Raw genomic sequence first — 19,077 nt, 5'->3', positions numbered from 1 at the left:
CCTCAACTCCTTTGGTTCCATCAGATTCACCTGGTCCTACTCCAAATCCCATGCCACTTTCCTTGACATTGACCTCCATCTGTCCAATGGGCAGCTTCACACATCCGTCCACATCAAACCCACCAACAAGCAACAGTACCCCCATTATGACAGCTGCCACCCATTCCATATCAAACGGTCCCTTCCCTACAGCCTAGGCCTCCGTGGCAAACGAATCTGCTCCAGTCCCGAATCCTTGGACCATTACGCCAACAACCTGAAAACAGCTTTCGCATCCCGCAACTACCCTCCCAACCTGGTACAGAAGCAGATAACCAGAGCCACTTCCTCATCCCCTCAAACCCAGAACCTCTCACAGAAGAACCCCAAAAGTGCCCCACTTGTGACAGGATACTTCCCGGGACTGGATCAGACTCTGAATGTGGCTCTCCAGCAGGGATACGACTTCCTAAAATCCTGCCCCAAAAAAGGTGTCTGTGTATGTATGGATGGATATGTGTGTGTGTGTGTGTGTGTGTGTGTGTGTGTGTGTGTGTGCGCGCGCACGCGCGCGAGTATATACCTATCCTTTTTTCCCCCCTAAGGTAAGTCTTTCTGCTCCAGGGATTGGAATGACTCCTTACCCTCTCCCTTAAAACCCACATCCTTTCATCTTTCCTTTACCTTCCCTCTTTCCTGACGAAGCAGCCGCCGGTTGCGAAAGCTCAAAATTCTGTGTGTGTGTTTGTGTGTTTTATTCATTGTGCCTATTTACCGGCGCTATATATATATATATATATATATATATATATATATATATATATATAAAGATGGGAAAATATATTAAAAACAAAGATTCCAAGACTTACCAAGCACGAAAGTGCCGGTAGACAGGCACAATAAATGAAACACACAAACACACACACAGAATTTCTAGCTTTCGCAACAGCCGTTTGCTTCTTCAGGAAAGAGGGAAGGAGAGGGAAAGACGAAAGGATGTGGGTTTTAAGGGAGAGGGTAAGGAGTCATTCCAATCCCGGGAGCGGAAAGACTTACCTTAGGGGGAAAAAAGGACAGGTGTACACTCGCGCACACACACACACACACACACACACACACACACACACACACACACATATCCTCCCCACTCCACCAAGGGTGTCTTTCCGCCGTCCACCTAACCTTCGTAACCTCTTGGTTCATCCCTATGAAATCCCCAAACCACCTTCCCTACCCTCTGGCTCCTACCCTTGCAACTGCCCCCAGTGTAAAACCTGTCCTATGCACCCTCCCACCACCACCTACTCCAGTCCTGTAACCCGGAAGGTGTACACGATCAAAGGCAGAGCCACGTGTGAAAGCACCCACATGATTTACCAACTGGCCTGCCTACACTGACCAGCAACAAACTGTCCATTCGCATGAATGGACACAGGCAGACAGTGTTTGTTGGTAATGAGGATCACCCTGTGGCTAAACATGCCTTGGTGCACGGCCAGCACATCTTGGCACAGTGTTACACCGTCCGAGTTATCTGGATACTTCCCACAAACACCAACCTATCCGAACTCCGGAGATGGGAACTTGCCCTTCAGTATATATCCTCTCTTCTCGATGTCCGCCAGGCTACAACCTCCGCTAATTTCAAGTTGCCGCCGCTCATACCTCACCTGTCTTTCAACAAATTCTTTGCCTCTGTACTTCTGCCTCGACTGACATCTCTGCTCGAACTCTTTGCCTTTACAAATGTCTGCTTGTGTCTGTGTATGTGCAGATGGATATGTATGTATGTGTGTGTGCACCTGTCCTTTTTTCCCCCTAAGGTAAGTCTCTCCGCTCCCGGGATTGGAATGACTCCTTACCCTCTCCCTTAAAACCCACATCCTTTCGTCTTTCCCTCTCCTTCCCTCTTTCCTGAAGAAGCAACCGTCAGTTGCGAAAGCTAGAAATTCTGTGTGTGTGTTTTATTTATTGTGCCTGTCTACCGGCGCTTTCCTGCTTGATATAGAAGGAAACTTCCACATGGGAAAAATATATTAAAAACAAAGATTCCAAGATTTCTGTTGACAACGAATAGAAAGACTGGAAGAAGAGGAGTTGGAATATTTACAAAAACTTGGTCACTATGTGGAAAAATAGTGTCATGTATGTGCGTCACTTTAAAGCATAATGCAGGATTTGATGAAAGTAACTTGGCCTGATACAGTAGAGAGTAACTTACATTTAGATGTCCCAAATACGGTCAATATGAAATGAAATAATTGGGATATGGTACTATTACCATTTGTAACGTTTGTTTGAATCTCTGTCATATAAAATACCATACAATTTAACTTTCACTCTAACTGTGTGATGTGAAATGGAAATGGGACAACCACATCACAGAAATGTGTGAATGGATCAGAGCTGCTGACAGCCAACACGAGCTAGCTCCGTCACGTGTCAGTCCAAGCGCGCTTACTGATGGGCTAAATTCTGGCAATATGTGGTGTGCACAGGTGTACGTCAGCAAAAAGCAACATACAGTGGAAGTTGGGCTATGGTATATTGCAGACACTTGTCCCGGAGTCTTATTTACAAGCCATGGACCATGTTGAGTCCAACATGAGTTCCCCTCTGACTTATATGGCAGTTTGTCTGCTGCTCTCCATTCATATTTGTTCCTGTTTCATTCCACTGCGAAGTACACGGCACCCCCACAATCACAAAGAAAGTTTACTTCATTTTGGACAAGCGTCCGCTGTTCTTCCGCTGCCACGCAATCTGTCAACACATTCTCACAGCAGTGTACCAAGCAACACCATTAACATTATCGCCAGTTAATAGACACTGCAATCAGAATTTAGTTTGTCAAGTGTTCATTTACACATTTGTGCTGATTAAATACATTCATGATAAAAATTTACTTTCTCCATGCCTGTCACCACGCTATCACCGCACCCTACATCCTGAACATAGTGCATGGGAGCAGCAATTAAGCCAGCTCACTATACAACTGACATGTACACGTTCCCGCTTCAGAGAGAATCATGAACACTTTGTTCTTGTTTTATATAGATCAATGAGGGTTACGTTAGATGATTAATAATAAAAGCCAAGAAATATTGATGGTTACTTGATTAATTTATCTAGATAACAAAGATTAATTCCATTCTAAAAGTTAATATAGTAAAAAGAACATATAAGATACAATAATAATCATTTTAACATTGTACATTATATACTGATATTAATGAAATATTAAACTTACTTCTCAAAGGTGCCAGTGAATGCTATGTAAATAAAATTTTCGTAAGTCAGTCCTCTACCAGGCCCTAGAGTTGCCATTTCGTAGACACAAGATGCACCTCCAGGTGCAACTAGATTTATGTAATGTGGCTGTGTGGGTTCATCCCAAGCATAAGCAATACATGTTCTTGGTCTCACTACCGTCTGCAGGATTTCGTCACTGATGCAACTCTGTTAAAAAAAAATGTAAAACTTCTAGTTCAGTAGCAGATATTTGTTACACAAGCTAATAACAGTTTTCACAAAGTTCTCTTCTACTTTGTTTACAAATCTTCTGAAGGTCTTATGATCTTAATTTGCAGTTCCCTTACAAGTTAACATTTCCAGAGCAGGTATGGAGAGAGGTAAAAATAGTGCAATACATCCCCCCCACTTTGATTCCCCAAAAGGTAATTTGGCATTTAGGTTTAGAGGGAATACCTTCTAAGCCATGAAATATGAAAAATGTTTTTCACATGGAAGGTAAATGCAATTAACTTTCTTGAAATTTTACAAAATAACTCCACCACCATTAGTTAATTTTGAAAAATGAGAACTTTTGATATAACACAAATTCAAGAAGATGTCATGCCACTACCATCCATGTGTAATAAAGCTGATTTCTGAAGTACCATTTTTTTTTAAAATAAACTGAAAATTGCAATAATGATAATCTGAAAATAAATGCTTAAAACATTTTTTTCCCCCGCCAAGAACATAAAATGAAAGAAATTTTTTCATGGAGGACAACACATTATAAAACAAAATCCAGCAAAATCTCAAATTATGGTGGTGATTCCCTAAATATCCTGACTTGTAGAAGAAATATTTCAGTACATTCAGAAACCTTTGCAAAGAGGACTGATTATGAATTATAGTTCAAGTCTTTTATCTTGGCGGTTCGCGCATGCCCGCCCAGATGCAAGAGATTGCTGCGTTGCCAGTTGTACACACCAAGAGAAGCAGCACCATAGTATAGTATAGTTCGCAAACTTACGTTTAGGGGGGAGCGCGCAGTTTATGAAGTAAAGCCACCCTGGCCGCATTAACCATTTCGCTGCTACAGAGACATGCTCCCCGCATCATTGCACAGCTTGCCTGTGCAGACACATGGTGTTTCGACTGCTTTGGCACACTTTATCATTCGATATCACAAAAACTATTTGGCCCAAAAATTTGTTTTTTACACATATTCTTGACTGATACCTTTCCCTCATAAATGGCTTAATTTTGTTTCGATGTTCAATGTAGTTATTGTGCAGCATTAGATGAAGTAAACCATTCCACAAAATTTTGAAGAGTTTGCAGAGGTAAAAGTCCATAGCGTATACTTTCCGTATGGTCGATTTTAGTTGCCACAAGAAATTTCAAAAAATTACATTCAAACAAATAAAATTCATGAAATTTTTAAATAAAGAAAATATTAAGCATCGATCAAGGCTTGAACTTGGAACCTTTCGCTTAGCAGCCATACACTTTAACCATTACACTAATGCAGCTCGTCATTCAATCTATCTCCCAGAGGACTTTAAAATATCATGTGAAATACCGACAAACACTGTTGGTTTGACTATGAATTACTCATGTTTCGTCAAAGTACAATAGGAAATAAACAATTACCGCTGTTCTTTATTGCGAAAAAGCGGTTAGTGAGAATGATACAAATACCTTTCCTTGCTATCGCCTGAATTAGGAGGCTTATTGCTTGTTTGGTTTAATTAATTAATAGAATATGAAGCAATTGGTATAAATAATGCTTTTTCCAAACTTTCTATAGAAGAAAGTCTGCTATCAAGACATTGCTTTTGTTCAATTACTTTATTTATGACTGAACGTTTCTAAAACTGAAGACTCTCATCCGTGCTCTGCACTGCAGTCAAGCTCTGGCAACGTCGTTCTATGTTCATTGGCTGACTGTGTTTTGTGATGTCAGATGCGCACAACGAACCTAAACTTGGCCTCTGTAATAAATGAGGCGCACTTTAGTGACTGCAGTTTGAGTATACTGTTCCTCAATTGAAGATTATGATGTCAGTCATTCAGCAGAACTAGATCTGAAAATCTTCTCATGAAGTTCTTCCAACATAAAAAGCCATAAACATTCTACAGCTGTACCTGTCCCATTGACACTTTTGGGATCAACAAATGGAAAAGTTATTTGTCCTCGTGTATGACACTCAGAACAATTCTTTCACACTGACCACTCCAAGAATCTAAAAAAAATTATAGAGGTTTTTTTTTTTTTTTTTTTTTTTTTTTTTGCTGCAGTGGTGATGTGGTCAGATGTTAGATTACCACATTTCAATGCCATCACAAGACCATTTGGGGCTTCAAAAAGAGATTCTCAAATTCTTGGTCCCAACTCTCCATTAGTTTCTCTCAAAACTATGAAAATGGGAGTGGCGAGTGTGAAAACATAGTATGGAGCATCGTACATGATAACAAGGAACTCATTCATCCATTGATCTCTAAGGGTTGATGGGGCAGGTACAGCTACTGGATATATTTGACTTTCAATATTGGAAGAATTTGTGAGATTTTCAGGCTGTTCGGCTGAATGATTATGAGTCAGCCTCCACTTGAGAAGCAATATACTCAAGTAGTACATAAACAACTCTCTTCACCATGGTTTTCCAATATACTCAAATATGCTTGGTACAAATCTGGATATTTGGAGGACCACCTGCCGCAATTGGAAAACCTGCTGAATTTTAGAGTGTTGCCCATCACATGTGTTATGTGAAGAAATTTCATATATTCAATGTCCTTGGCATAAAAAAGTCATGCTTTAAACATTTTTTACAAATTATCATTACTGTAATGATTTAGTATCATAACAATGTGTTACTTATTCTTTTCAATTAACAAAATACACATATGTTAAACGGAAAAAATTAATAATAATGACATTGTTTCTTTTTAAGGTATAGCTTTATATTATTATTATTATTATTATTATTATTATTATTATTATCTATCTTGATTCTCTAGGTAAAGCAGGTTATTTGTGTAATAACCTGCATAACCATGGAATGTTCAGCTATATATCACACAGCTCCCTTACACTCTTCAATAACCAAAAACAACAATTTCTGCAAGAGCAAACACTGAGTTTTTATAAGTTTGATATTGAGCTTAAATTCTGTTATAGATTCCTATTTTATCAACAGTAATACCATGGATTTCACTAGGGTGAGAGCATGTGTCAAACATTTCACAAAACTGTAGCTCAGTTTCAAATGATATGACTCACCGAAAGGCAGAAGTGCTGCATCATTGATAGGCATACAGACCAAAGGTTTGCTAGCTTGGCTAGCTTTCAGAATGTACTTCCCTTTTATAGCTGAAGGAAAAACATGCACACAAATACATTCACTCATATGCACATGCCTGTCTCCCTACATTGTGCTCAGTTGACTGCCAACTCTTTACTGTGCCATGGTGAATGTACTGGAGTGATGTGAGGATGTGGAGAGTGGTATAATGAGGGATAGAGAGAGGTGGGAGGCAGGGAAGGGGTTGGGGGGGGGGGGAGTCACATGGTTTTTGACAACAGTTTGGTGATGGCCATTCACTCTAGTTGACAGATGGTTGGTTGTCATACCAACATAAAACAGTGTGCAGCAGTGCAATGAATCCTTACAGCACATCTGTCACTCCCATAACTTTCGTGGCCTAAACCTACGGTAACTCCCCCCCACCCCCACCCAATAGCATGTTCACGTGCCCAGCCCTATGCCACCTGCCCCCTCTGCCTGCACCTGTAGCTAGATCACAGGCATCTCCACACTCTCCCACAAGCCAATAGACACTTCCCTCCAATCCCCTCCCTGCCTCCCACCTCTCTCCATCCCTCATCACACATTACCCCATACCCACACCTCCTCCCATAGTAGTCACCATGGGACAATACAGAGTGGGCAGTTGACTGAGCACAATGTAGGGAGACGAGCATGTGCATATGAGTGAGTGTGAGTGTGAATATCTGTGTGTGTGTGTGTGTGTGTGTGTGTGTGTGTGTGTGTGTGCGTGTGTGTGTGTGTGTGTGTGTGTGTGTGTGTGTGTGTGTTTCCTACAGCTAGATAAAGGAAGCACCTATCAACAACAGAGCACTTCTGCCTTTCAGTGAGTAGTCTCCTTTATTCCTAAATAATTCATAATTTTCAACCAGAACTTTCCACACAATACTGTAGCTCAGTTTTATCACAACCAGACACAAATCTGCTACAAACGGCAGATTATTAGTAAGAGGACCAACCTGCACGAAGTAATGACTTAGTTCCTATGAGAAACAAATATCAGATGAGTTAAAGTTATCGTATCAACTGTTTACTTCTCTCACAGCTCTAAGTATTGTGTGTTAGCAGAAGAGACTGCACAGAATTTTATAGATGATGAGAGAGATATACACCTGTTTGAGATTGAAGTCGGTTGTAAAGGTGCGTCCTTATGGGATGTTATAAACTACATGGTCTAGCAGATTCTGGTGACAAAAGACTCGGATCTGAGTTTTAATACTATCTCAAACACATTCTGCACAGACACAAAAATGTTAAATCATCCATCCATACACAAGAGCTGTCTAAATAGAAAATAAATAGATTTGGGCATAGTCTGATACAAACCTGGTAAAACTGCATGGATACCTCTGACAAATTGTCAATGCGTATTGGTGGAGGCATTGTATCAGCATCTGTGAATACAACACAGTATGTGGCACCTTTCAAAACTACTTCCACACGCAGCAGGTACATTTTGCTGCTTACATCTCTGAAAAAAGAAATTGAAATAACTACAGGCTTAAGTTAGTTGGAACAAAACGGGTATAAATCACATTTTCACATTTTATACCTTATATTTACATGCAGAGAATAACTGATATCTATCTGGAATCCTCCAGACCACAAAGAGCCTGAAACATTAGGTAAACGAACACAAAGTAACTGGTCTTTGTCGAGCCGAGGCCAATGCCATGCTAAATTGCAATCAGGCACAGTCCTCAGGTAAGTTGCTTCAGCTCCAGGATCAGTCTAAAAGAAAAGGAGGAACTATCAGTGCCAAGCATAAGTGAGAAGAAGAAGAAGAAATGTTTCAATTAGACCAAATATCCTGTCGTTTTAATTATATTACGTGGATAATAGTAACCAAAAAATAAAATACAAGAATTACTAATAATTTAATCATAGTTTTCTGCAATCACAATTTGTACTGAGGGTACTAAAACAACCTAAACATTTGGAGACGCATTCAAATACTGATACGAACATTTCTCTTCAACTGAAACACACAGTTCACACTATCCAAGGTACAGAGATATTTTCAAACTTTTTATATTGATGTTTAAATTAGTTATAACTTTAAAGAATTCAGTTTAGTTCTACCTTCTGCCACTACTTCCATCTATGAAAACTTGTTGCAGAAAATGAGTTGCATTCTATTTTATGCTACAATTCTTACAATACTGCTAATTATTCCTATATAACTTACAATCTGTATCTGAAAGGGAAAGGAATACGAGACTGGAATAGAAGCGAGAACCAATATAGGTACTCAAAGTACCCTCCAGCACACACCGTCAGGTGGCTTGCGGAGTGTGGATGTAGATGTAGATGTAGAATGAAGTATACAGATTCCACACTTTACCACAGCCAGCATCAGGAAGTAAACTACTTTCAGGTAAGAAAAATATCTTTACGAACAAGTTAATCCTTTTAGTACTAAATGTGATCCAGTCATCACACACAATTTTCATAAAAAGTGTCAGTTATAAACCAATGAGATGTAGTGTCCTATACTTCCAAATCAAGGCAAATGTTACAGTTTTTCTGTACTGTGAATACAAAGCAATGTCAAAGTATGCTTCTAAGGCACTTCTTTCAATTGTATATGTTATGCAATGACTGTTGTAACATTCAAACAGCCTTGTTTATGCCTGCAAGATATTATGGACAGTAAGGATATTAGTTCAAAGAAGGAAGGAAAGTTAGGTTTAACCTCCCATTGACATCAACATCATTAGCAAGGAGCAGAAGCTCAGATGGTGTGAAGGATGGGGAAGGAAATCAGCTGTGCCCTTTCGAAGGAACAATCCCAGTATCTGCTTGGAGCAATGTACGGAAATCACAGAAAATCTAAATCAGGATTGAGCCATTGTCCTCCATGAATGTCAGTTCAGCGCGCTAAAAATATTAGTTTAAGCTAGCACTAATTTGATTACATGAAAATTATACCCAAAACAACAGGTCTTCCTGCCATAAGTACCAAAATCTTTGCAGGTCTTGCTATTAAAAATTAACTTGAATTATGATGTATTTTCTGGTTTTGAAGAGGTTGTATCCAGTTTTGGAATACTTATTGTTGATAATGACTAGTCATTTTATTATTTAAGACGTGCTTGACCACTAGGAAGAAACTAAGGCACACTACAAAAAACAACTTTCATTAGCAACAAGTATGCTGAATTCTGTTTTTATTATAGAAAGAGGTTGTGTCACTGGAGTATAGAATAAAATTTGTTGATTTTCTGAACCAGATTTTAAAACTTCATTTACATCATTTAGAATACTTAATTACCAAAGAAGATAATGTACGTGTTCTGTATTTTTTCTACGAGTGACAACAGCTTCCAAACTATACACAAACTGATATTCTTCTTTTCATTGTCGCTGAGCAGTTCTGGAATACAGTAAAGATATAAGGAAGTGAATTACACATTATTATAGCAAGCAAAGTAACTTTTATCAAATGCTGCAATACACTTCAAAGTGACATAGATATGTAACACTATTTTTCAATGTAGTCACCAAATCCTTGTACACAACAGTTCAGAATGTCCTACCAATGGTTCAGTTCCATGATAAAAGAAATGTGCTCCTTGGTCACTGAGATATTTGAGAACCACTGTGTGAATGTCTTCATAACTGGGAAATCTGCACCAGCTGCAAATCAGATCCTTGGTTGCCTGGAATTATGGTCTGTGGTCAATGTTGATGGACTTCATTCCCATTCAATATAACCCACCTCTTGTGGCTTTTGTCACATTGTTGGCACCATTTCATAACGGATGAACATGACATTGAATTTGGTCTATATAACACCAGAATTTCACAGTGTATCTATATGCAGTTTAGACATTTTGGCACAAGGATTGCACACAGACTTCCACTTTGGAGTACCTTTCACTGTTATCCTTATCACAGTAGAACTGTCTCTACAAGAAATACAGAACATGAATTCTTTTCTTAAAAGTGTCACATTTGTTGTAGAACTGTGTTAATGTGAGACACTTCATTTTTGTAGTCCCATTGTACATTCAGCGTGGCACAGGAAAAAGGAAATCTGAAAGTAGTAGTGGGAGCCCTAGGGATTAGTAGCAAAAGGGAAGTAGTCTTTCTCTGTGCCAAGCTCCTTACCATTTAGTAGGCCCATCATGAAACAGTGAACAGGTTAACTATGTATGTTTGCCATGAAGGTGTTTCACAAGAATGGTGACAGTCAGATAGCTGCTCAAAGGTAATTCTGATTTCATTGGCACCATGACCACCACATTTGTCAGTGTGAAATGTTTCTTTGTGGGGCTATTTCAAAAGTACAAAGTATACATCACTTGCCCCATGACAACCTCTTAAGTTGAAAACTGTTATTCAAGTAATTCATGTAATTTCTATGGATCCATTCAAAATAATCCTTAACTTCCAGGAATACATACATTTGAATGACCGCCATCTTATGGATCTTTTCTGGAAATGAACTTTCAGTGTTGCGACCCTTATGGTCATGTAATTTACAGTCTGCTTTCAACGATATTAATTTTCTTCCCTTTTGGGGAAGTTACTGCTAAGTTCCCCATTTTCTCATGGACTTCATTTCAAGGAGGTAACTAACTCAGTTGCACGTTGGCTTCAGCCAGTCAGCCTGTTCACATGATTACCGCTGTTGCTACATGTCCTGCACAACACAGCATCATAGTCTAGCAACACTAAATTGAAGATGAATACTTTCTCCCACACACAGTCTGTTGATATATGATGGTAATGTGATCTTTTTTTTAACTTTTCTGTCCTTCATATTTCAGTTGCACATGATGTATCACATACTTCAGAGTCTCCTTTTTATATAACTGCAACTCTTTATTAACTTTGTGAGTGGATTATTCACATATATGCTGCAGTCACTGTAATAGGAGGGTGTCGTGGTCCATATACATGACACTGATTAGACCTCTGATGACGTTTGCAGCTCCCGTCTGGAGATATGCAGCTCCTACACGACTGCACCGCCTGCAGATCATACAGAACAAGGTGCTACGAATCATTAGCAATGCTCCACGCTACACACGCACCGTGGATCTTCACCATGAATACTGCCTTGATACCCTCAAGGAAGTATTCAAAAAACACGCCACACGACTATACAGGAACTCAAGACACTCGAACAATCCTTTCATCCTCACTCTGGGAAACTACGATCACAACCACAGGTGGAAGCACAAGCGGCCAAAGACACTGCTAGCTAGGGCATAGCCACCTATGATAAACTAACATACGCAAACAGCGACAAACGTCGGTAAGCGCCTGCATATCAGCAACACTGACTGCCAACTACCAGCTGCTATTAGAGCCGACCAACAGGCCACAGCAGGGACACCGAAGAGCTCGCCCACAGGTGCACAAACAATCTGCCAACATTCCCTCACACTGTGCTTCCGGTATATGACCTATCGGACACAAGATCGATGACAAACCTAACTGTTGCAGGTTGCTGACGATGAACGAGGACTCTGTACCAGCACCCAGTGCCAGCCACCGAGCAGCACAACGCACAACGCCAAGGTATCGACATGCATGATACCCTCTACTAACAAAGCCTATCCTTGCACAACCTATCGCAGGCAGCAAGACAACCGCCACTGCTCTTACCACCTGGCCTAACTATTACAGAGGTTTTTTTTCCCTTGGCTCTTGCCTTGGCACTTTTTTTCCTCCGCCCTTAAAACCGCTACCCTTTGTCAGATTTCGACCAATCTATCTCCACATGAGCGCGTATTAATGGTTAATCCTAACCAAACGTACGCAAACATCGCAGTACCCACATCCTGCGACACCTCACTTTAGTGAATACTAACCCTTATGCAGAGATGGCAGTAGACCTTTTGTGTTGGCCATCATGCCGGTGTGGGTGTGGAGGGGCTCCACCTCTTAAAAAGAGAGAGAGAGAGAGAGAGAGAGAGAGAGAGAGAGAGAGAGAGAGAGAGAGAGAGAGAGAGAGGAGGAAGAAGAAGAAGAAGAAGCTGCAGTTACTGTCTTTTGTCTACCTGCTTTATAAATAGCACAGCTCCTTCATACCATTTCTATCGAATCTTGCAAACATTTTTAATTCAGAAAAATACACCTTCTTCCTTCAGCTTGTATGTCATAAATGGAGGGCTAATTAATCTATTCATTTCATCAGATTGCTTCTACAGGTTACTTTATGTAAGCCCAAACGATAATTCCAGTGGTAAAAGGTAGCACTGTTACACTTGTTCTTTTCCATCAGGCCAGCCAGTGCTGGGTTGAAACAGGTACAGTGCTTCGCCAATTTCACGGAGACCTGTTATTGTGATGAGGTTGCCACTAGCCCTAAATCACCACAATTTTAGCTGTGGTGCCTCTTAATTACCCCATCCCATATAAACAATAGAGCACATTATCTTTATTCCTCAGGTCTATTTAGTTGTTGTCCCTTTTCTGATTAACAGTTTATTTCAAAGTCTTATTAAATACATTATGTAATAGTGATTGTACTTAACTCATAATATTCATTGTGCCTGAAAGCTTACAATTTTAAAAAACAACACCTGAACAAAATTGTGACAGGCATAATTAGATATCACAATACTCACAGATTTGTGAAAGAGCTAGTCCTCTTATTCCTTTATAATTTTTTTTCTTTATAAGTGAACATTCAGGATGTTTAAAGCATAAACATACATAAGAGAATGAGGTCTTTAGGTAAAGAACAAAGAATCAATTTCGACAAGGAAGTGGAAGGACATTGAACACATCTTTTTGAAATAAACCACCACTTCAGTTGTCTTAAGCAGTTTAAGTATATATGGAAAAAACCCAGCTAGACAGTGATTTTAATCCGTGTCCTTCCAAATGATGCCACAGCTTTAGCTACTGTGGTACCTTGTTCAGTTAGTAGACTTGGGTTGGGATCCTCAGCACAGGGCAATATTTGTAAATCCATCCCTGTTTGTAACACAGTATTTAAGTATTTTCAAAAACTATGACAAGGTATATGTATGTTAACAAATGGTAGCAGTTATTTTGGCACCATATTTATCAATTTACTGACATCTTAACTGGTACCTACCGTAGCACCTGTGAAGCATTTTTGGGCAAAAAGGAGATGATGACTTGACATATTGTGAAGTTGGTATCTTGGAGATAAAGTAACTATGTGTGTAACTCTGTGACGGCCGCGGCCAGGGCGAACTTCGATACCTATTAAATACACAAGATCTGGGCTGTTGCTTCTCAGAGCAACTCTCAGTCTGCGCACTTGTAGGCCTTTCTGAAGATGGAAGTGATTGCACCACTGTAAAATAAATGACATAATGAGAAAGAATAGTCATTGTTGGGGATTCACTGGAAGGTTATAAGAACTTGTGATTGCTTTTATACGAATTCTTTTTCATAATAATAATAATAATAATAATAATAAAACACACATTTTCAGTTACAAAACGTAAATCCTGCTTACATGTGGAATTCCTTCTGGGTGCACTTTATTGCCTATCCTTGCAACAACTGTTGGAGTAGTTTCATGGTCTGCAAAGGAAAACATAAGTGGTGCCACCATGCGTGCCATTTCATGCTCATCAAATTGCCCAGCTGTGTCTGTTGCAACTCCTTCCTGTCGAAATACTAGAGGGAGACCAGTTCTGTTGTAGATCCAGAAAGGTACTGATACAGAAACCTAAAAAAGAAATTAGTATGCCATTTCAAGAAAAATTCACCAAATATCTTTATATTTGATTTTTAACATTTACAGTAGTGAAGGCAATTCATCTGAAAAGTTGAACTATATGAACAGTTTCTTCCATATCTTTTTACCAGCACCACATTCTCCCAAATAATTTCCTTCATATTAAACTTTTAGATCATTTTTCTTGCCTTTGTTGTAAAAACTGACACATTTTAGATTCTTGAGGTACATCATTCTCAGGTCTTGAATACCTCCCATTTCACATTACTACTGTAGCCAATCAGATGTAGGATTTTGAGGCATATATGTTTTAAGATAAAAACTGGCAAATGGCATATGTACATCAATATTATATTCAAACTATATGAAGCAACACCCCTATAAAACAGGATGGCACATATGTAAATGTTCCTCTGAACTGTATAAATGGAGAACTATTAACTGAGTTTAAATTACCAAGCTATTGATATTATAATGACTGTTAGTCTTAACTGAATACAATATTGGACAATGTTGGCTGGGATACACATAATCAACTAGTGACCATAAAGTGAGATGTTGCTCAGTGGCTAGGTATATAAACAAAACCTTTATAACAGCAGTTCAGTGAGCTCGCTCTATCTCTCTCTCTCTCTCTCTCACACACACACACACACACACACACACACACACACACACACACACACAGACAGAGAGAGAGAGAGAGAGACAGAGAGAGAGAGAGAGAGGGGGGGGGGGGGGGGGTGAATTATGTTACATTGGTCCAGACTGTGCAGTCCAATAAGATAACAAGTTGTATAATGTAGAGTGTGTGGTAAACAAGAAAAAGGCATATGAAAGAAAAGATGAAGGGAAACAACATTTTGCACTCTCTTAAGAGAAGTAATAAAAAATTATTTCCTCAATTATTTGCATATGAATAATTTGAAGCAAAGACAGCCGAAAAAACAGACGCTCAAAAAATTTGACATTTAGCATTTGGTATCTCTGGAAGTAATTGTGGAATACACTTAAAAGTTTGTATGTAATGACTTCCAATACAAGGTCGTCGCATATCAAATGTCATTCTCTTACTACTTTCCAACAGTTTACAAACTGAGAGGAAAACGATGCTTATAACAATTTCCACAATGAAACTTTGTCTCGAAACCTGACAGAAAATCCAAAGAGATTCTGGTCGTATGTGAAGTATGTTAGCAGCAAGGAACAATTAATGCCTTCTCAGCACAATAGCAATGGAGATACTATTGAAGACAGTGCTGTCAAAGCAGAGTTACTAAACACAGGCTTCCAAAATGCCTTCATAAAAAAAGACAAAGTAAATATTCCAGAATTCGAATCAAGAACAGCTGCCAACATGAGTAACATAGAAATAAATATCCTCGGAGTAGTGAAGCAACTTAAATCACTTAATAAACGTAAGTCTTCTGGTCAAGACTGTTTACCAATTATGTTTCTTTGGGAATATACTGATGCATTAGCTCCGTACCTGACAATCATATGCAACCATTCGCTCGACGAAAGATCCGTACCCAAAGATGGAAAGTTGCATAGGTCATACCAACATTCAAGAAAGGTAGCAGGAGTAATCCACTTAATTACATCACTAATGTTGATATGCAGCAGGAATCTCAAACATATATTGTGCTTGAACATCATGAATTACCTCGAAGCAAATGATCTATTGACACACAGTCAACACGGGTTTAGAAAACGCTATTCTTGTGAAACACAACTAGCTCTTTATTTGCATGAAGTGTTGAGTAATATTGGCAAGGGATTTCAGATTAATTCCATATTGCTGGATTTCCAGAAGGCTTTTGACACTGTGCCACATAAACTGCTTATAGTTAAATTGCATGCTTATGGAACATCAACAAAAGCAAAACGAGGATAATGGAATGTAGCCGAATTAAGTCGGGTGATGCTGAGGGAATTAGATTAGGAAATGAGACACTTAAAGTAGTAAGGTGCTTTGCTATTTGGGGACCAAAATAACCGATGATGGTCGAAGTAGAGAGATATAAAATGTAGACTGGCAATGAAAAGGAAACCGTTTCTGAAGAAGAGAAATTTGTTAACATCAAGTATAGATTTAAGTGTGAGGAAGTCATTTCTAAAAGTACTTGTATGGAGTGTAACCATGTATGGAAGTGAAACATGGACGATAAATAGTTTGGACAACAAGAGAATAGAAGCTTTCGAAATGTGGTGCTACAGAAGAATGCTGAAGATTACATGGGTAGATCACATAACTAATGCAGAGGTATTGAATAGGATTGGGGACAAGAGGATTTTGTGGCACACAAGGGATTGGTTGGTTGGTTGGACATGTTCTGAGGCATCAAGGGATTACCAATTTAGAATTGGAGGGCAGCGTGGAGGGTAAAAATCGTAGAGGAAGACCAAGATATGAATACACTAAGTAGATTCAGAAGGATGTAGGTTGCAGTAGGTGCAGGGAGTTGAAGAAGGTTGCACAGGATAGAGTAGCATGGAGAGCTGCATCAAACCAGTCTCAGGACAAGACAACAACAACAACAACAACAACAACAACAGCATGGAATATTGTCTCAGTTATGTGCCTGGATTTGTGACTTCCTGTCAGAGAGGTCACAGTTCGTAGTAATTGACAGAAAGTCATTGAGTAAAACACAAGTGACTTCTGACATTCCCCAAGGTAGTGTTATAGGCCCTTTGCTGTTCCTTATCTATAGAAACGATTAGGGAGACAATCTGAGCAGCCGTCTTAGGTTGTTTGCAAATGACGCTGTCATTTATCACCTAATTAAGTCATCAGAAAATCAAAACAAACTGCAAAACAATTTAGGGAAGATATCTGAATGGTGCAAAAATTGGAATTGACCCTAAATAACAAAAAGTGTGATGTCATCTACACGAGTGCTAAAAGGAATCTGTTAAACTTCAGTTACACAATAAATCAGCCAAATATAAAGGCCGTAAATTTAACTGAATACCTAGGAATTACAATAACAAAGAACTTAAACTGGAAGGAACACACAGAAAATGTTGTGTGGAAGGTTAACCAAACACTGCGTTTTATTGGCAGGACACTTAGAAAATGTAACAGATCTACTAAAGAGATTGCCTACACTACACTTGTCAAGCTTCTTTTTAGAATACTGCTGTGCGGTGTGGGATCCTTACCAGATAGGACTGACGGAGTACATCAAAAAAAGTTTAAAGAAGTGCAGTATGTTTTGTATTGTCGCAAAATATGGGAGAGAGTGTCACTGAAATGATACAGGATATGGGATGGACACCATTAAATGATAGGCGTATTTTGTTGCGACAAAATCTTCTCACAAAATTCCAAAAACCAACTTTCTCCTCCGAATGCGAAACTATTTTGTTGACACTTACTTACATAGGGAGATCACGACAATAAAATAAGGGAAACCAAAGCTCATACGGAAAGATGAAGGTGTTTGTTTTTTCCGTGCGCTATACAAGATTGGAATAATAGAGAATTGTGAAGGTAGTTTGATGAACCATCTGACAGGCACTTAAATATTATTTGCAGAGTATCCATGTAGATGGAGATGTAGGTGTCAAGAACTCCTGATGAATTAATGGTGAGTAGTGAGGGGTGGTGGGGTTTTAAAACCACAATAATGACTTTTCTTTCTTTCCTCTCAGATGGGATGTACTAGCCATAAGCTATAGTTTAACCGCAGTTTCTAAACAAAGATAATTTATATGGAATAATATTCATATAATTAAAACACTTTTAAATGCTAAGTATTTTCAAATTTGTGGTTTATAAAACCCAATAAAATTTAATTTCAATGCTAGGTTAAAAACAAAGATTTCCCTAAGGGCTTTTTCTTTTTCCTCCTCCTCCTTTTCAATGCAGCTCTACCTTGCCATATTTTATTAGTGGCTTATATACGCTCGCACGGCAAAACCAAATATAATTTTTAGATGGTTTAGGGTTTAGAACATTGTCTTTTTAATGAAAATAGTTTAACAGAGTCTGCAGAAGACTCTTTTTTGTAAATGTAGGGCAAAAATAGGCACTTTTGGTGTTCTTAGAAAAATCGCCAACTTTGCCCTAAATTTGCAAACAATTAAAAGCTAAACATCACTTCTTTTTTTTGACACTATTTTTTCAGCAGAACCTGCTCCAAATTATCTATAAGCAAATCACAGAGGAAGTCTTTTTCATTATTTTGCTTAAGAGAGTGCAAAAAGTTGTGCAAGGTGACCTAATTTTGTTTATTTCAAGAAAATGTTACCAGAGATGATATGACTCAAAGTTGCCGAAATATGGTGGCAATTAATGCAAATGGAGAGCTAATTAGTAGTTTGTGCACAAAACAGGTGTGAAGGAGACACAATAGAGTTAGTATACAGCACCTGCTTTCAGAAGTGGCTCTCCCTCTGATGTGGTAGGACAAACTGGGTACGAGGCGCGGTAAGAGGTAAGGTGAAAGTGGGTGTTCTTTTGCCGTCAGTAATTATTATTGTTTAGTATTAGGAGAATGGGAGGATATAAGATATTTGTTTGTGGACCAGGTCTGAATCACAGTGCATGGCTGTGATGATCTTGGCAATGTCTTAAGCATACTGGGATAAGGACTGCCTATCAGTGCAGACAAGCCATCTGCAGACAGCAAGACTGTAAAGCAAAGAATCTTTGGTATTGAAGTAATGGTATGCTATATTGTCGTGAGACACTGTAGGTTTTATATGAATAGGCATTTTTATCAACCCGTCAATCAAGTAAAGATCAGTGGCTAGGAAGGTAGGTTGTAGAACCAAAAAGGTACAGGTGAAACAGATGGGATAAGGAAGTGTTAAGGGAATAATGTATTGCCTAGGTCCAGATCACGA

The 19,077-nt window shown here is 39.0% G+C and overlaps 1 protein-coding gene across 2 annotated transcripts in view; it reads right to left on the bottom strand.

Moving 5' to 3' along the window:
• The window catches only part of LOC126354004 (intermembrane lipid transfer protein VPS13D), a 488,122-nt gene that overhangs the window by 124,572 nt on the left and 344,473 nt on the right, over positions 1 to 19,077 (bottom strand). For both annotated transcript variants that reach the window (XM_050003313.1, XM_050003314.1), the window contains exons 49-53: positions 13,996 to 14,211; positions 13,606 to 13,830; positions 8,098 to 8,276; positions 7,872 to 8,016; positions 3,230 to 3,438 (exon numbers count right to left, since the gene is read on the bottom strand). In XM_050003313.1, the coding sequence (XP_049859270.1) occupies positions 3,230 to 3,438; positions 7,872 to 8,016; positions 8,098 to 8,276; positions 13,606 to 13,830; positions 13,996 to 14,211 (974 nt within the window). The remainder of the gene's footprint in view (positions 1 to 3,229; positions 3,439 to 7,871; positions 8,017 to 8,097; positions 8,277 to 13,605; positions 13,831 to 13,995; positions 14,212 to 19,077) is intronic.

Source organism: Schistocerca gregaria, chromosome 3 (assembly GCF_023897955.1).
Source record: "Schistocerca gregaria isolate iqSchGreg1 chromosome 3, iqSchGreg1.2, whole genome shotgun sequence".
In the NCBI taxonomy this organism is placed as follows: domain Eukaryota; kingdom Metazoa; phylum Arthropoda; class Insecta; order Orthoptera; family Acrididae; genus Schistocerca; species Schistocerca gregaria.
The sequence above is the reverse complement of the archived record's forward strand: the minus strand, read 5'-3'. Positions and strand labels throughout refer to the sequence as shown.